Consider the following 15,583-nt stretch of genomic DNA (forward strand, 5'->3'; position numbering starts at 1 on the left):
GCATTGACTTTGGATACAAGTGGTTTCTGATTGGTTGCCCTGCCATAAATACCCCCCCGTAGCTCATGATCTGTTTTATTGTTTTTGTGGAGATTGGGTCCCGAATCAGTTCCCTACTAATCCTGGGGAAGTGTTCTTTGAGCAGCTATCCTGTTAAGTGTCCGTCCTTCCCTGCTGGTGGACTCTTCCTTTTCAGTGATGCAGTCTGTCGATGTTTGGGGTATCTTGTCATGATTTTGGTGACTTTCCCTTGACACATTAAATAATTTTTCTGTTCTTATAGGTGATTGTATATGCAGTTCAGGCACTGAGTCTCTGGCTCTTTGGAACTCTCTCATGTTGCTTTGAAAACTCTGTTTAATATTTCACTTATGTTATTTTGTCCATTCCCAGTAATCCCCTTAACCATAGGTTCACCCCCAAATCCAGTGTTTATGAACCCAAAGAGCAGTTTAAGGAATACTCTAATAGGGTATTACAGGGTGAGGAAATTATTTTCTGTACAGATTTCAACAGCTACCGAAATCGTCATGCATATATTGCAAAGATGAGACTGGCCCTAAAGTGAATTAAGAATGCCATTCTTTGTGTCTGTGTTTTCGCTTGCTTGAGAGAAAGTGCGTAATTCTGCGGGAAATGCACAAATAACGTTTTAAATGGATTATAGGGCCAAGCTTACCATTCATCTTTTGACATGCATAAACTTGCCTTGCCTCCCTCACAATTTGCCTTTTGGGAAATATATTGAGCACTGGAATTTCTGCAAACGGTAAAATCATGTTTCTGTGTTCGCGACGATGGTTCATCTATATTTAACTGGTCATATTCAACTTTTACGATTTTTAACAGCATAATATATTTTCTAACAACATTGTCGTAGCTAACAATCATCAACAGCAAACCAGCTATCAGATTTCGTGCGTTTTATGCGCAAATACCGCATCCGTTTAAATTGCTATTATTTGTATCACATTCTATCAATATACGATTAAATGCCAACTATACGAACATCACTCAATACGCAGAGCTTATAATATGCATTTTCCTGTGACTTTTGTCAAATGGACCAAACAATGATTAAGTGAATTGCGAAATGAAACGTAATCAGATTATCTTAAAACTGTCAAGCCTCGTTGCTCTCATGACAAAACACGCATTAATCCTGTAAAAAAACGTCCATTAAATGGCTGTATGAGATTGTTAAAAAGATTCTTATTAATGCACAACCTTATAACTCATTTCCGAAAGTTAATGTTCATTATTTTTGGTGGTGTTATGAGTAAAATAAATCCTTTTTTGATAGTCTTAAATTTTTGCCCGCGTCCAAGCGTGTAGTGGCTCCTTTGGCATATAGGGGGCGCATTAACCACGCCGAGCGGCCGCCGAACGCACGGCCCTTTGGGAGCGTTTTGTACTGCGTTCTATGCTACGTCATAAGTGGCTGGAGAGCTTCTCCGCTCCTCTTTTTTTAAGTGAGATTCACGTAACGCTGGCTAAGGATAGGGACTGCTGATGGTTTGCCTTTGATTTTTACGCTATGAAATGCGCCGTTATATCAGAAACGGAAAACATAAGCTGGGTTTTATTCATCACACACACCTGAGATCTTGTAACTTTTTTTTTGTAATGTTTATGTTATTTTAAGCTTTGATTATACATACGTAAGGATTTTTTTTTTTTTTACAAAGCAGTATAGGACAGAGGCAAGTTTCAATACCTGTGCGGCAGATCGGATGCGATTTACGTAGTAATTTACGAAGTTTCTCAAACTTGTGTGAAGGAGTTTGCAACTTTGTGGAACAATGCATAAATCAAGGATAAAGTCGGCTGTGCTGATATCCTTGCTGATGTTAGCGGCTTTGTTGGTTCCGAGTCTGAAATGCGCAGGTAAGTTTGTTTTCTTTTATATTTAATACTGAATACAGTGTTTTTTTTTTCCAGTCACGCGTAGGGTAAATGCCGCTTAATTAATCGGTGTTAGTTAAAACAATTATTTTGCAGTGAAGCAGTGCATCTAGTGTCTTATTTAGAGCATTCATTTTGTTCTTGCAATCAAGGAAGACATACAAGTGACTGATGAGTTTTCGATTGCTACATTTTTCGTTTACGTTTAAATTAAAGTTGTTCTTTTTGTACTGGAGTGGTTTACACACCCATGCTCTTTATTTTAATAAAGTCTATAGTGTCTGACAGAAGTACAAATGGTTCTTTTATACGCAGGAAATATTCCAGGATTCGGTTCAACGAGCGCAACAATTTGTTTTTATAGCTGGATAAACAAAGGTAGTTAACATCGGATCCAAGGTCTTCTGAGACGTTTCGGCTCGCATCGTTTTAAAAGGGTCTATCAGCTCCGGAGGCAAGAGGGCGTTTTCGGTTCGTTATTTATAGCCACCGCGTTTTATTCACAGAAAGAGCTTTAGGAAGCTATGTGCTCAGACACCTTCCAGAAACCGGGCAAGAAAAGGCAGTTTTGGGTGCAAATTAAACCATTTAATGCCTGGCGTTATTATCAAGATGTTTAAGTCCCTTGGAATTTAAGTGCAGATGGGCTGCGATGGCATAGCAGAGGTCTGTTAATCAGATGCATATTTGAAAGCGCGCTCTTGTCTTTGTCGGTCTTGCTAATCCATTTACCTGTCCATGGGGGGTAACAGATGTCGAGATTTCCTGTTTTCGGTTTGTATTCCCGGCTTCTGCCATTTGGTATTTGGACGCGGGGGATGGGATCATTTAGGACCATGTCGCCTTGTTAACTTTTTTGTTTTTTGATAATTACCCTCTATCTATGTATCTACATAATAATACTAATAATAATAAAACCAGAGTTTTAATTTACTTATCCAGTACAGGTCCGTCACTTACTTTCAGTGGATACAAAGTACTGTACAGGTATGCTCTTCAATTTTTCCCCAGGAGGCGAAAGAAAAACGTTTTGAATTCACATTTCCACGTGGTTCTTACCTACGAGCACGTAGCTAAAAATGAAAAACCGTCTTATAAAGCCGATTGATCCCTGGTATCGAGTACAGTTGGTTTTCAATGCGCTTGAGCAAAAATGTATGTTGATACGCATCTTTGATTTACTTTTCCGAAGTTGAAGACGCCCCCCTCCATTTAAAAAGGGTGAGCTTTTGGCGATCCGCAGGAGGTTCACAGCAGTTAGCCCAGTCAAAAGGTGTGTGTGTGTGTGTGTGTGGGGTGGGGTGGGTTGGGGGGTGCATATTCAATAGGGGCATTGATGTGGTAATTGATTCACTTGCTAATAACAGTCCTTGCCCACATATGATGTATTGACTAGGGCTTTATGCAAAGCAGGATTCTGTTCCTAAAGAGGCCTTAATTTTTAAATGTAACTGATCTTTATGATTTGATTATCTATATGTAGGGTTTTATTGGTTTCTTGTGCTATTATGATCTAAGGGATGATCAGGCTCTGCTGGCTGCTGGTGTTCTCTTATTATGGACCTTCGTTTCAGTGGAGACTTGAGGTCAGTAGGCGGCATGACTTGATTGATGCTTCACCATCTTTTTTGTCCTTCCTTGTCAGGGGGGGTCTCTGGTGTCAGTGGTGAAGTTATATGATCAAAAGCAGGCTTTTCAGGGTACACATGGCCCCCGCTGCTGGTTTATGCAGGGGAAAGAAACGACGGTGATAGATGTAGAGATTTGTGAGCTGAAGTTGTTGTACTTGACCGGATGTGGTCGCGGAGCAGATCTGAGTTTGGCGTGTTAATCTGGTGTTAGCCATATTGACATGTGGTTGGCTGGTCGTCTTAGTAGCTCCAGTTTCATGTCAAAACCCAGAGCGTAGTTTCCTCATTGCCGTCCAGCCATCTCATTTTCCATTATTCAGTTTTAATCATAGCATTACAAGCCTTAAAATGTAAGAGTTATGGAGCCTCTTCAGCCATCCATTAGTTTTGAACTGCCAATCAAACGAAAGCTCTACACTGAGGACTGTGTTTAAGCGACATGATGAAATGGCTCTTTGTTAATCGGCGGTGTTCAGCGAGCATAAGTCGAACCTTTGTCCTCTGTTTTGAAGGTAATTATGGGCTGGTGACAAGCATGGTGGGTTTAGCCAGACTGATGTAGCCGGACCGCTGCCAATAAAAGAGCAGTGGAACGTGGCACTGTGGGTAGCTATGATGTCATCAGGATCCTGTGGCAGAGGAGCGGCCCTTTCCCTGCTCCACTGTCAGTGTGACGCGAGGCAGTGGTTTGCAGTCTAGGCGACGCTGCTCTCATTTCTGTGGTCAGTTTCTTTAAAACGCTGGACCCTTAAACCCCAACTGCCCCCGCCCCTCGACCTGAAAAGACCAGGCGACGATTTCCTTTTTGCCGAGGCGTAGGTTTGGAGCATAGCTGTGGCCGCGGGAAATGCATATGTAGTGATCCAGAAGCCTTTTCCGGAAATTTCTTGTCATATTTAGGTCTCTAGTAAATGCGGCATGTACAGAGTGAAAGGGTATGCTTGTGGGGGGGGTGGGGGGGCATTCTGATGTTCTTGCATTTTGTGACATGCCACATTAGAGGGACCTCTGCTGGTCAAATGAGGCCATGCGTGCAGTGAAGTGTCCCAGAGTTATGCATGTGGTTATATCCAGTGACCTGAGCTGCATCTGCCAGGGACAGAAGTGCATTGATTTCACGTGATTCACTTTAATTCTGAACAGACATTGGTGGCTGCTGGTATGAACTTATGGTTGTTAATCAGCAATTGAAAGTCAATGATAAACTGCTTGGGGCAGGTCTGCACTGAGGGAGCAGTGCTACATTAACATCATCTCTGAACATCTAAGCTAGTCCAGCAGGACTCTCATAATTTTGCTAGTAGCTATTGATAGAAGTGCGCCAATTGAGCAATCCACAGATGACCTCGGCCAGTGACAGCCTGAAAAGCAGTGCTTGGTTATCTGGCAGTAGTACTTTTCAGAGTCATCATCGGAAGCAGATCCCGTCGTGGGAACTACGTGCAGCAGGTGAGATGGTCAAGATGCGAGAGAGGTTTTGGAAGAGAACCCTGATAAAAAGGCAACTTGAACCATATGTAGATGTGTGTCTTGGAGGAACAAAATGTCAAGAGGTTCAGTGCAACAGAATTGATAAATCATTTTCAGGTGTATGAACTGACTGAGTGTGACTCAAAATCATCAGAGGGACAGAATGATGCTCTACAAAAAGGAGGAAATGCCAGCCATTAGAAATTAATTTTGGTTTCTTATATATTTATTGTACTTAACTGGTGCTTTTCCAGATTTAGTGTCAATAGGTAACACATGTTAAAACTGTTAAAACTATTTTTCTTAACCGTTAAGCTGCTTCATTTCTTTTGGTCCTGGGCAGACATTTAAAAGGATACTTAAGAAATAATGTCTATAAATGGCTAGATGAATAACATTCTTCTGTCCATACATCTCATACATGAGTTATATAATTGAAATATTGTATCTTTTTTATGCCCGTACCTACCACTGAGTCCTCAGTATTTTTTTCTGCAGCTCCAATAACCACGATCCGTTATGGGACACTGAATTTTTTAATATTTTAATTCTATAAATGAAGTATTTTAGGACATTTGACTCTTCCTGGTTGAATGAGCTTTTAAGTCAGACTTCGGAATGTATCATGTGCTCCATAATGCCATTTATTGGTTTTGGTCCAAAAGTATTGACTGCAGGTGCTGGGCTTTTAAACATCTATTCTGGTGCACCCCTATAAATGAAAAATAGACTGTTCCTGGAATGTGTACCTTTTTAATGAGAAATGGGGAAAATACATCATTCTAGCTTTTTGGGAAATGTATACGGTATGCTCGGGATCCTATAGGGAGGAGAGTAAACCTCCCTCTTAAGCTTGAAGGTTGCTTGAACTGGCTTTACGTCTGAACCTAATTACCCAATTATTCTAGACGATGCATTAACTCAGATTTATGAATTACAGTTCCAATGAAAATTGCATACCATTTTAAACAGGCACTTTTAATGAGTACTTTTGAAGAGTGTCTCCTAGTTTTGTAAGAGCGATCACAACAGAACATGATTTTGAAACTCTTCTATGCTGGCCCAGAGAAGAATTCGGTCGAGTAGAGGGACACAGCACTCGACTCAGAGCTGCTAGATTTTACTTTGATTTGAAGCCAATTATTTTTCACCCATGGATGTTGAATGCTTTGGGTTGCCTTATTCCCACTGTTGGGACTGGATCAGAAAAGTCTGGGAGATAGAGGTAGGGCCACCCCCCACGGCAAGGCTAACGGTTACCATGGTTGGCTTCTGTTTTCTACTTGGCCACTTAGGAAAGAAAGGTGTCGCAGTTAACATTGGGCTGCATGATGTCCCTCTGACTCAATATTCAAAATAATCACACGTATCCAAAACAGTTGCAACTGGACTTCCTTTGTCGTCGTTATCAGCCTTGATCAGGTCCACGCTGAAGATGCTGCTTTGAGTCACGCAGAGGCAACTGACGGGCCACACAGTGAACCAGTAATGACTGTCCAAGGGAATGTTAAATTATAACTCGAGTTAAAACAGTGCAGCTATTTAACTATTTGGAAGGAGGAATGAGAAAAAAAAAGTTGGTTGCACTCCAAAGTGGGACCATATGTTATCCAAAGCTCTCGTCCATATGGACCGTCTTTAGATTAGAATTAATATGGCTTTTTTCAGCGTACAGTAAAGCGTGACTCATGTGGAGTTTGTTAAAGACACCCTTAAAGCTATTGTGTATTGTGATAGCCAGAACCAATTCAGCCACCAGTATCAGGAACCTTAAAATAACTGCTGAAGTCTGACAGGCTTATTTGACTTTTTAATGCTGGACGTTAATGTTTGTGTGTGTGTTTAATTTCTCCACGCTGCCGATTTGCTGACTCCGGGTTGTTTTTCCTTTGGCAGTATGAAGCCTTAATCCGTTCACACACATTGCATTTAGGGCCGCAGATCGGCATTTTCCACAGGCCACCCAAATCACGGCGTAGGACCGGACTGGGCAGAGCTCGGAGCCAGTGGACTTTGGCACGTGCTGAAGGGAAAAGAGCATCAGCATCATCACTGTAGTATTTCGCAAGTTATTCTTTTTCTCTAATAAAGCAAAGAAAACATTCTGTATCTTTTTTTCGACTGTATGTCTGTTTTTGCTGTACAGAGAGTGTTTGAGGAGAGACTTTCCGTACCGTGGTTGTCTTGCACTGTAACTCTATGCTATTACCAGAGGTGAACTGAGGGCCTGCTCCCGGTCTTTTGCAGTTAGGGTCTCGTGAAATTTACAAGCGGGGTTTAGGCCGCATGAATGAGTCGGCAGCTGCGTGCTGCGCCTTGGTTACTGCTCATTTATGTAAAAGCCTGGTGGTGGAAGGGAAAAATAAAGCGAGTTGTGTGTCGCTTTTAAGCAGATCTTCGCCAGTGGTATCTTTACCGCAAACCGTCTGTGCTGCAGTGTCTAGTAATCGGAATTTTAGACTTCAGATGGTTCAGACTAGGCTGTAATGCAGTGTATTGTTCTTCTTTTGTAGAACTTATAATAAATATCAGGTCCAAACTCTGGCTTGCATTCTTTTTATTAGAACTACGGGCTTGAGTTCGGACACATGAGTTCGGACCTCATCTTCATCATTTTGATTGCATTGCATTGTCCTCAAACTGAGGGTATCGATCTTCTGAGTACGTAGAGCATGGTGTTTACATTTTTTTCCCTATACATTTAATATTTTCATTGCATACAATGGAAATTAAAAGACCAGTGCTGCTTATTGGCCACTGCAATATGTCACAAGACTTTGATGGGATTGATAATCACTGGATGGAGGCTGATGAAGATGGTGGTAGTGGTGGTGATGACGAAGATACCAGGCCTACATCTTGATTTTAAGCAAAATACAATAAATACTGGAGAACTGATTCGTTTAATCAAGCCAAGGCAAAACATTTTGCTTAACGTACTCTGCAAGTCCATGAAATATAAACACTGCAGTGAATTTAGTGTCTTAATTGAGTTTAGGGTCTCAGTTGTCCCTCGTAAAAATATTCTGCAGATCTCTTGCAGAGGTTGTTATACTTAACGATGATTACCTTTTTAGTCCATAAAACACAAAAGCCTTCATGTAGTTTTGGCAGGTACACCTTGACAGCTTGCAGTGGGCAGTATGTCCTCAGTCGCAGTGTGTGCGCTTAATGAGACGTCCAGTTAATGGTCTTCGTTACCGAGGCAGACGCCCCATTGCTGGTGATCAGGTTGCTGGGAAGCAGCAACACTGTAAATGCTGTTGAGTGGTTTGTGGAGGAAATGCCCAATTCTGTGGTGAATGAGACCCCCCCCCCGCCCCTGTGTTTTTATGTGGCACCTTGAAGGTGTCTATTTGAAATTGTTTGCATAGCTTCACACTGTGCCGTCTAGAGGGTTTGTGCTGGTGCTGCTGGTGCGGTGTTCGGCTCCGGGCCGCCGCAGATGATAGGCGGCTGATAAGCTCGAGGGTCGTGGTACCCGGCTAAGCCAGCAGGACGTTCCCGCTGCCGCTTCACACGGAACTCCTATGTACGTGGCTACGTGGAAAAAATGTCACATTGGCTCGGGAATATGAGAGTGGCCACTACACAAGGAGAAAACCGCTCATGAATTGTGGAGTTTATCACCACTCACATCATTAATTTGCATAGGGCCCCCTCTTGGCCATAAACAGTTACTAATCTAAATATTCAACAAACATGTTCCTTATTTAAGGAATCCTAAAGCAACACGTCCTGCTGAACAACCAGCTAGCAACGATCTACTGATACTCTTCGTTACCTAATTTAGTTTTTGAAATATCAGACCGAAACAACAAACTCCCCCATGCTGCGGTCCAGACATATTTTCCTTTCAAAGCACCCCCTTCCTTTGGGGGGGGTCAGCGGGGGGCAGTGCCCTCCTAGTCACATGAGTCGAAAGGAATCATTCATAGATTAACACATACATTAACGCATAGGGCAAGCAAGATGTTTTTTTTTTGCCCCCCCACCCAAGTGCAAACTGCCTATGCCCCCCCCCCCCCCCCCCCACCATAGTCAAGATAGATTACACTCCAAACTATTTCTTAAGATTGGAAACCCGTGCCAGTCAGTGAATTAGATGCTCTCCTGGCCTTTGAGATCACAGTTAGTCACTGTCTGCTTTTTCAAATGGTTGCAGCTTTTGTTTCCCACAAATTGTTTATGTTCATGGGTGTTCTGAAAGGTAATTATTGTTGCACGTGTGATACTTGTGTTCAGAAGTGTTTGGTAGTGGAGAGACTCCTCGCAGCCCCCAGCACAGCTGTCTGTAGCTATGCTGGGGTCAAATTAGCCCAAATTTGGTATGCCAGGTGGGTTCGTCTTGTGTGGTGATGTCAGGTCTTGCTGTAATCGGCTCCGAAGTCACTCGCCAGAGGAGATTAGAGTACTGGAATGTTCTCATATTTAAAAACAAAAAAAAGTGATGGATAGATTATGCCCCCTACTGTGCGGCTGGTAGGGAATCCTCTGGCTTCTGAGTTTGACGCACTGGATCTTAAAATGCCATTTTTTTTATTTGCCTGCAAGCGGTCTTTAAAAGCCCCCCCGAGCCGTGCTGGGAGCCTCCAGTCTTGTGCAGGTCAGAGGAATGCGTGTTTCCCTGGTTATGACTCCGCTTTATTAACCTGTAGTTTTGTAAGGTCTGCCATGTGTCCGGTCGCACTCCTTGGCTGCTGAGACCAGGTACTGCGGCTCAGCTCCTCTCCTCTTCATCTGCGCTATAAATTCCTAGGGTCCTTGGGAAATTCCCCAGTCTGAATAGTCACTGATGGATTTTGTGCCGTTTATGTGTCGCTGCTCGCTTCACGACGCTCCCCCTGGGAGTCCGAATCTGAAAGTATCGCTGCCTTTCTATCACATAAATACAGGAGAGCGGAGCACTGAGACACCAGCAATAGCATGGAGGTTCAATATCCGAGGTAAACGAGAAGAACAGCAGCACGCCATGATGATCTAGTGACCAAAGCAGCCCCTCTATATCTGTCCTGCTCTCTGCTTTTTACAGATACTTGACTTGTATCCTTTCTCTAATCTCTTTTCAAAGGACTCGATGACAAATACCTTTCCTTTCACTTTATTTTAAGACCCTGGTGACATTTCCGGTCATATGGGGATGTTTGAGTAGATTTACAGTTTGTTAAATGATTCCAATGTCTTTGGCAGACAAAACCGATATGGGAAATACGGCAGATTCGTAGTAGCATGGAGATTTAAAGTAGCAATTCTCTAAAATCTATGTTCATGTGCTGATGTGTACCTAGGGAATTCTGTGAACTTTCCTGTTAATTCCCATGGAAAGTTTCCGACTTGGAATATTTCCAAAATTCCACTTCCCATGGAATTGAAAGTTTCTGGAAATTTTCCACCCTTTTGCAACCTTATGTGTACCCTCAGTATTCAGGGTGCAAGCCCGCAATTTTATGGTGAACCTGATTTATCATTTCACTGCTGATTTTATTGTATTGCACAGTTTATAGGCCTGTTGTGCTTTATCATTTGTATCTAATCTTATGACTCATCAAATGCATCTTTATTGAAAAGCCAATGTGTGTAAAGCGATCTTCAATGATGGGCAACTTGAGCAATCCGAATGCAAGCTTGGTTAGGCTTCAGTCGTCTTGCTTACGGTGCTGCCAGTTCTGGATGGATAGTGTATCCAAGGTGAATTTCTGCTTCCTTGAAGGACACGGTTTATATCTATAATATTTACTTCAAATGCTTGTAGATTTAAGTCTTTCGGTCTGACTTGCTGAACTGTTTTGGTCTTTAATAAGCCATTAGACAGGATTCTTGAATCTGTTTTTAATCTGCTGCTTAAACAGCCACAGGACCATTGTCTCATTCTTGATAGTGCATTCTTCCACAGCTGCGTAATCTTGTTTTAAAATCGACAGCCTCATTTTATGTATTTATATATAATGTGTTTTCCCTCATAATCCTGTGGTTCTTTTGTTTAATTAAAACAAATGGGAACCATTTCAGACACACTGCTTTTCATGAGACCCTTTTGATCTGGATGGCCGTGTTTCTCTCTCTCTCAAATCCAAAGTCATTTGATGGACTATGTTTTGAACCCAGGGAGTGAAGTAACTTTTCAGGAGAGCTGGTGACGTTAGGCACCATCTGTGGGTTTGTTATCTCAGTAATGGGAGGCTGGTTGATGGAAACGCCAAATCCTTCCTGGCCAATGTTTTCCTTTGACGGTAAAGTTTGAAGCACACCGCTCGCGGAAGTAGTACGCACGTAGTAGCAATTTTATGACCTTCTGGATGGCCCCTTCTGTCATTTTCACAGATGCTCCCCACAGCTTGGTTGTGGTGGCTGTGGCCAGGCAAGCTTGGCGGAATATGCCGGAATCTGGCCCGTTTGCCCATAGATGACATTGCAGTGGCAGACAGTAGAATATGGATGTTCAATATTTTATTACTTGCTGGCCTGATTTGTACCTGAAGCGAGTGCTTTGGTGTTCAGCTACACTCACCCATGTCATCTTCAGAGGGGAGACGTCTTTGTCTCGCCTCCATATACATCCATTCTTCGACTGCCAGGTGGGAAAGCTGTGATTTTTGTTTTTTTCACTGCTTCTTTCATACCTGAATTTTCAGCATCATGATGAAGCTTCAAAAACATAATAAATGTGAAAAAAAACGTGAAACCACTTATACCAACCAGAAAGTTTCTCTACAAAGTCTTGAGCACCAATCAAAATGTCATGGACTGCAGGACCATCCTTCACTGAACTTTTGTTCCTCACCTCATTAAAGTCCTTGTCTTTTATCTTCTAACTGGCAGATACTTCAAAGGGTGAGACCGTTACATCTCAGCTGGACTATGTTGTTTTGTGTGTTTGGTATTTATTTATTTCTTTAAAAACTTGTTTAACTCGGATTAAATTACCACTTGTAAAGCTGCTGGTTGTAGATTAAATCTCAATCTGGCGCTCACTGTTATCGAAGTAGCATTTCGCAAGCTTGTGCTTACTGCCTAACTACCCTGGCGCAGTGCTATTCTACACTGGCGCAAGTGTAAATGTTATTCTTTTTGAAAAAATACTGGTCTGTGACTGTGTTGGCAACTGACAATCGAAAAATATATTGTTGAATTAACAGAGGCATGCAGGTTATCGAAGCACAAGTAAAGTCTCACAGACGATTTTTATTTGAACTTATTCCACGTGATGCAGTTATGACTTGTGTCTGATGAGAGATGTAAGTTTCCTGAAACAAAAAGCACAGCCGTTGGTGTAACTTTTTAAAGAAAACAAGAAGCCTTTTTTTTTCTTGAGACAAAAATAGACTGCTATACAAATGTGTACAAAGATGTGCCAGGTACCCTTTGTTATAATACGAGTTTAGTTTTGAGGAAACAAGGACTGTTTTATTAATGTGCGTCTCGGTGTTTGTGTGTGTGTGTGTGTGTGGGGGGGGGGGGGTGTCATGGCATCTGCTTCTAATTACCGACCTTCTGCAATCACTCATAGCCGATGTCATGGGCAGGAGGATGGTCTGCAAGCTTCTGATGTCATGATGTTTACAGCTTCCTCTCCTGATTAAATCAGCTCTTGTCCTAAGCATTTATGGTTCCTTGCGCTAAAAACTTTCCATTCTTTCCTGCCAAATTCCCACAGCGAAATTTCAGCTTTTTTTTTTGCCTCTTCAATCCGCCGATTGCTGTCAGAATGTTAATTCTCCTTAAAGTACTTTAGATGGCTTATGTTCCTATACTGCAGTTCCCAGCGATGTTATGTAATGCTTTGCCATCGCAGAATTTCCTAGATTGTTCCAAAGGACACGCATCATATGTCACTTGCTCAGTGGTATATGTATAATCCCTTTGTACACTTTGTAATTTACTTTTCAGAAATGGTGCTGTGCTAGAAATACATGCTTATTAAATGGTATTACCCGTTTAGTAAATGGTGCATACAAGAGTCCCGTCAAGTACTTGGTTAATCTGAGCAAAGTAGTTCGAGTACACAAGTCCCACACTCTTGATCTTGTGAAGCCAGTGGATGTGCTGTGGGTTATTTACCAACAGTGTGAGCAAACACATTTTTCCCAGTTTGACTTTGCACAGATTTGCGCATTAGTGAGGTGCCTTGGTATTTTCGGTATTTTCATCCTGTCTTTGCTGAGCATTTAAAGGGATTATCAGTTTAACGGTGCGTCTGCCTGCCGTAATCGTACAGCCAGATAGTACTGGAAATGAAAGCAGGAAATGAGGTGGAGGCCAGGACCTCTTGGAGAATATGGAAGATTTTGAAATTTGTACGAAATATCAATTCCGTACAAATACATTGTAAACACTCTCTTCTTCACCTGAAAATGCTCTCTCTTTTTCTTTCTCTAACAACACCATAATTGTTGTTGTTGATTTTTCGGGGAGGGCTTTTTCCTCCCCCCTCGTCTCTGTGGGTAAACATTCTATAAAACGGTTGGGGGCCGGCTGAGCCCTTATAGGCCCTGCTTAATTAATTTCCGTGTGTCTATGAGCTCCGTCTGGCTCTGCACAGGCACCTCCGCTCTCTCACACTCTGCCCTTTTATCCACCTGTTAAAATCTCCCCCCTGCCAAATACCACAGGGGAGTCAAGAAAATTCAGCCAGCGGGACAAAGTAGACATTTTAAAGGCAATTTAATCTAATTAAAATCCAATTTCACTTCCTTCGATTAGTTTTAGTTGAAGAAATCTGTTTCATTTAATGAAAATGCCCTTACATTTTGATTGTTTTAGGAACCTAAGGCAAATATATCTGTTGGCTTTAGTTTTTGGACTGACAGTGTGTCAGACTTAAAAAGGCCTTTTCATATATAAATAAGCATGATAGTCTGAATATCTAAATTGAACTAAATAGAGTAATAGTTTTGACAGGCTCCCCCCTCCCCCAGTCAGTAGAGCAGAACTGCAGATTCATTTTCCAGACTGTTCCGCTTTCCCCCCATGGTTGAGGATTCATCAAGCCGCTCTCAGCAGTGTGAGCTTGTAAGCGGATGAGGTCCGGATCTCACGACTGCCTGGTGCCCCAGACAACTGCTGCAGCCATTAGCATACAGGTAGAGATGGAGTCTTATTGCTTTCAGATGTTCTCCCTTCCAGAATGAGGGAGTATTTCTGTTTCTGTCATCGGGATGATCGCATTAAGATCTGACCGAGGATTTTCTCCCTGGTGATTTGCCTTGATGTGGGAGTACAGACAGGGCTATTGAATTTAATTTTTAATGTTACCTCTCCTTAATTTAAAACTACTTGATTTGTAATAAATTTATAAACCAGCAAAGTACAATGTACAAAAATGCACGAAAAATACATTGTAAAAAATGTAGTTCATGAACATAAAAATTTTCTGTAATAAGCCAAAGAGACTGGGCAAATTGTGTGGGTTTGTTAATGAATCTGTGATTTAATATTCTACATTACATCCCTTTTTATCTGTTAAAAAGCAGAAATACAAGAAAGGCAGATAATACATCACATTATTCACGAGCGTCTTTATGGAAGCCCTTGCTATCTCATGTGTGCGCAACCAAAACAGGAAAAGGAGTATTTTATTAAGACTGCAGCACACCTACAGTTGAAAAGGTCAGCTGCTTAATCATTATGCTACCTGTTGCACCTATATAAACAAAAGGAAGTCGATGTAATTGGCTAGGGAGCCGTTATAACAAGGTAGCGAAACAGTGACTAATAGGTTGATTGTCTTGCCCCTCCTGAAGTCGTATTCTCAAAAAGATTGTTTGTCGGCATTCACGGAAGATTTTATGCTTAATTTTTGCACGAAGCTTCAGCCATGTTGATGTATAATTAGGTTTACTGCAGGCTGAATATCATATTAACGCCCCGGCAGGCTTACGCAGTAGAAGGACCTCGTCTGCTCAATAGGCCTGGTCTGCACTGTCTGTAGACACTCATTCTTATGAACGGAAATTCAGTCTGATAGGAAATCGACAGTGGTGAAAGTGACCAGCTCCCCCTCCACCCAAGCCACCAAGCGAGGGAACACATTGCCGTTTGACCTCACAGAGTGTCCGAGAGCAGGCATCGCCAGGGGATATTCCGAGATGTCAGAGCGCCCGGAGGAGCTTCCATTGTGCTGTGGTCCACACAGCCGGGACTGACTTGGGCGTCCAAATTATACCCCCCTCCAGTCAGCGCCTCTCCTTACGGCATGCTGTAACCCAACACAGTCCCATTGTTTCCTCCAAGTGGCCCTGCACTGCCGTGTGTATTTAAGGCCACTTGGTTTCCTCGGGTGCGATTGTCCTGGCTGAATAAATGAAAGGCATCTCTTAGGGCCCTCCTGGTGTTAAGAAAGGGCCCTTATCTCGAGCTGCATTGATAGCAGTAGCTATTTTAACCAGTGGATATTCACCACTCAAAACCGGGGTCATAGCTGATGGCCTAACACAAATTGATGTTGCTGGTTCTTGTCAACGCTCTGCTCGATTTTGTACTTTGTGTCTTTTTTTTCCCCCCCCATTTGTTTGCTGTTTTTCCACTGGGTTCTTCTGCCCTGTTTGAAGATGCACGGCCCTTGGAATCCACGAGTTGGT

General features: G+C 42.4%; 1 protein-coding gene across 2 annotated transcripts in view; it reads left to right on the forward strand.

Annotated features, from left to right (window-relative positions):
* Window positions 1–1,451: 1,451 nt before the first annotated feature.
* ror2 (receptor tyrosine kinase-like orphan receptor 2) overlaps window positions 1,452–15,583 on the forward strand; it is a 70,261-nt gene continuing 56,129 nt past the window's right edge. For both annotated transcript variants that reach the window (XM_023806769.2, XM_023806770.2), the window contains exon 1: window positions 1,452–1,887. In XM_023806769.2, coding sequence (XP_023662537.2) covers window positions 1,803–1,887 — 85 coding nt within the window. In that variant the 5' untranslated portion in view covers window positions 1,452–1,802. The remainder of the gene's footprint in view (window positions 1,888–15,583) is intronic.

The sequence above is a fragment of the Paramormyrops kingsleyae genome, chromosome 7 (genome assembly GCF_048594095.1).
Source record: "Paramormyrops kingsleyae isolate MSU_618 chromosome 7, PKINGS_0.4, whole genome shotgun sequence".
NCBI lineage: Eukaryota > Metazoa > Chordata > Actinopteri > Osteoglossiformes > Mormyridae > Paramormyrops > Paramormyrops kingsleyae.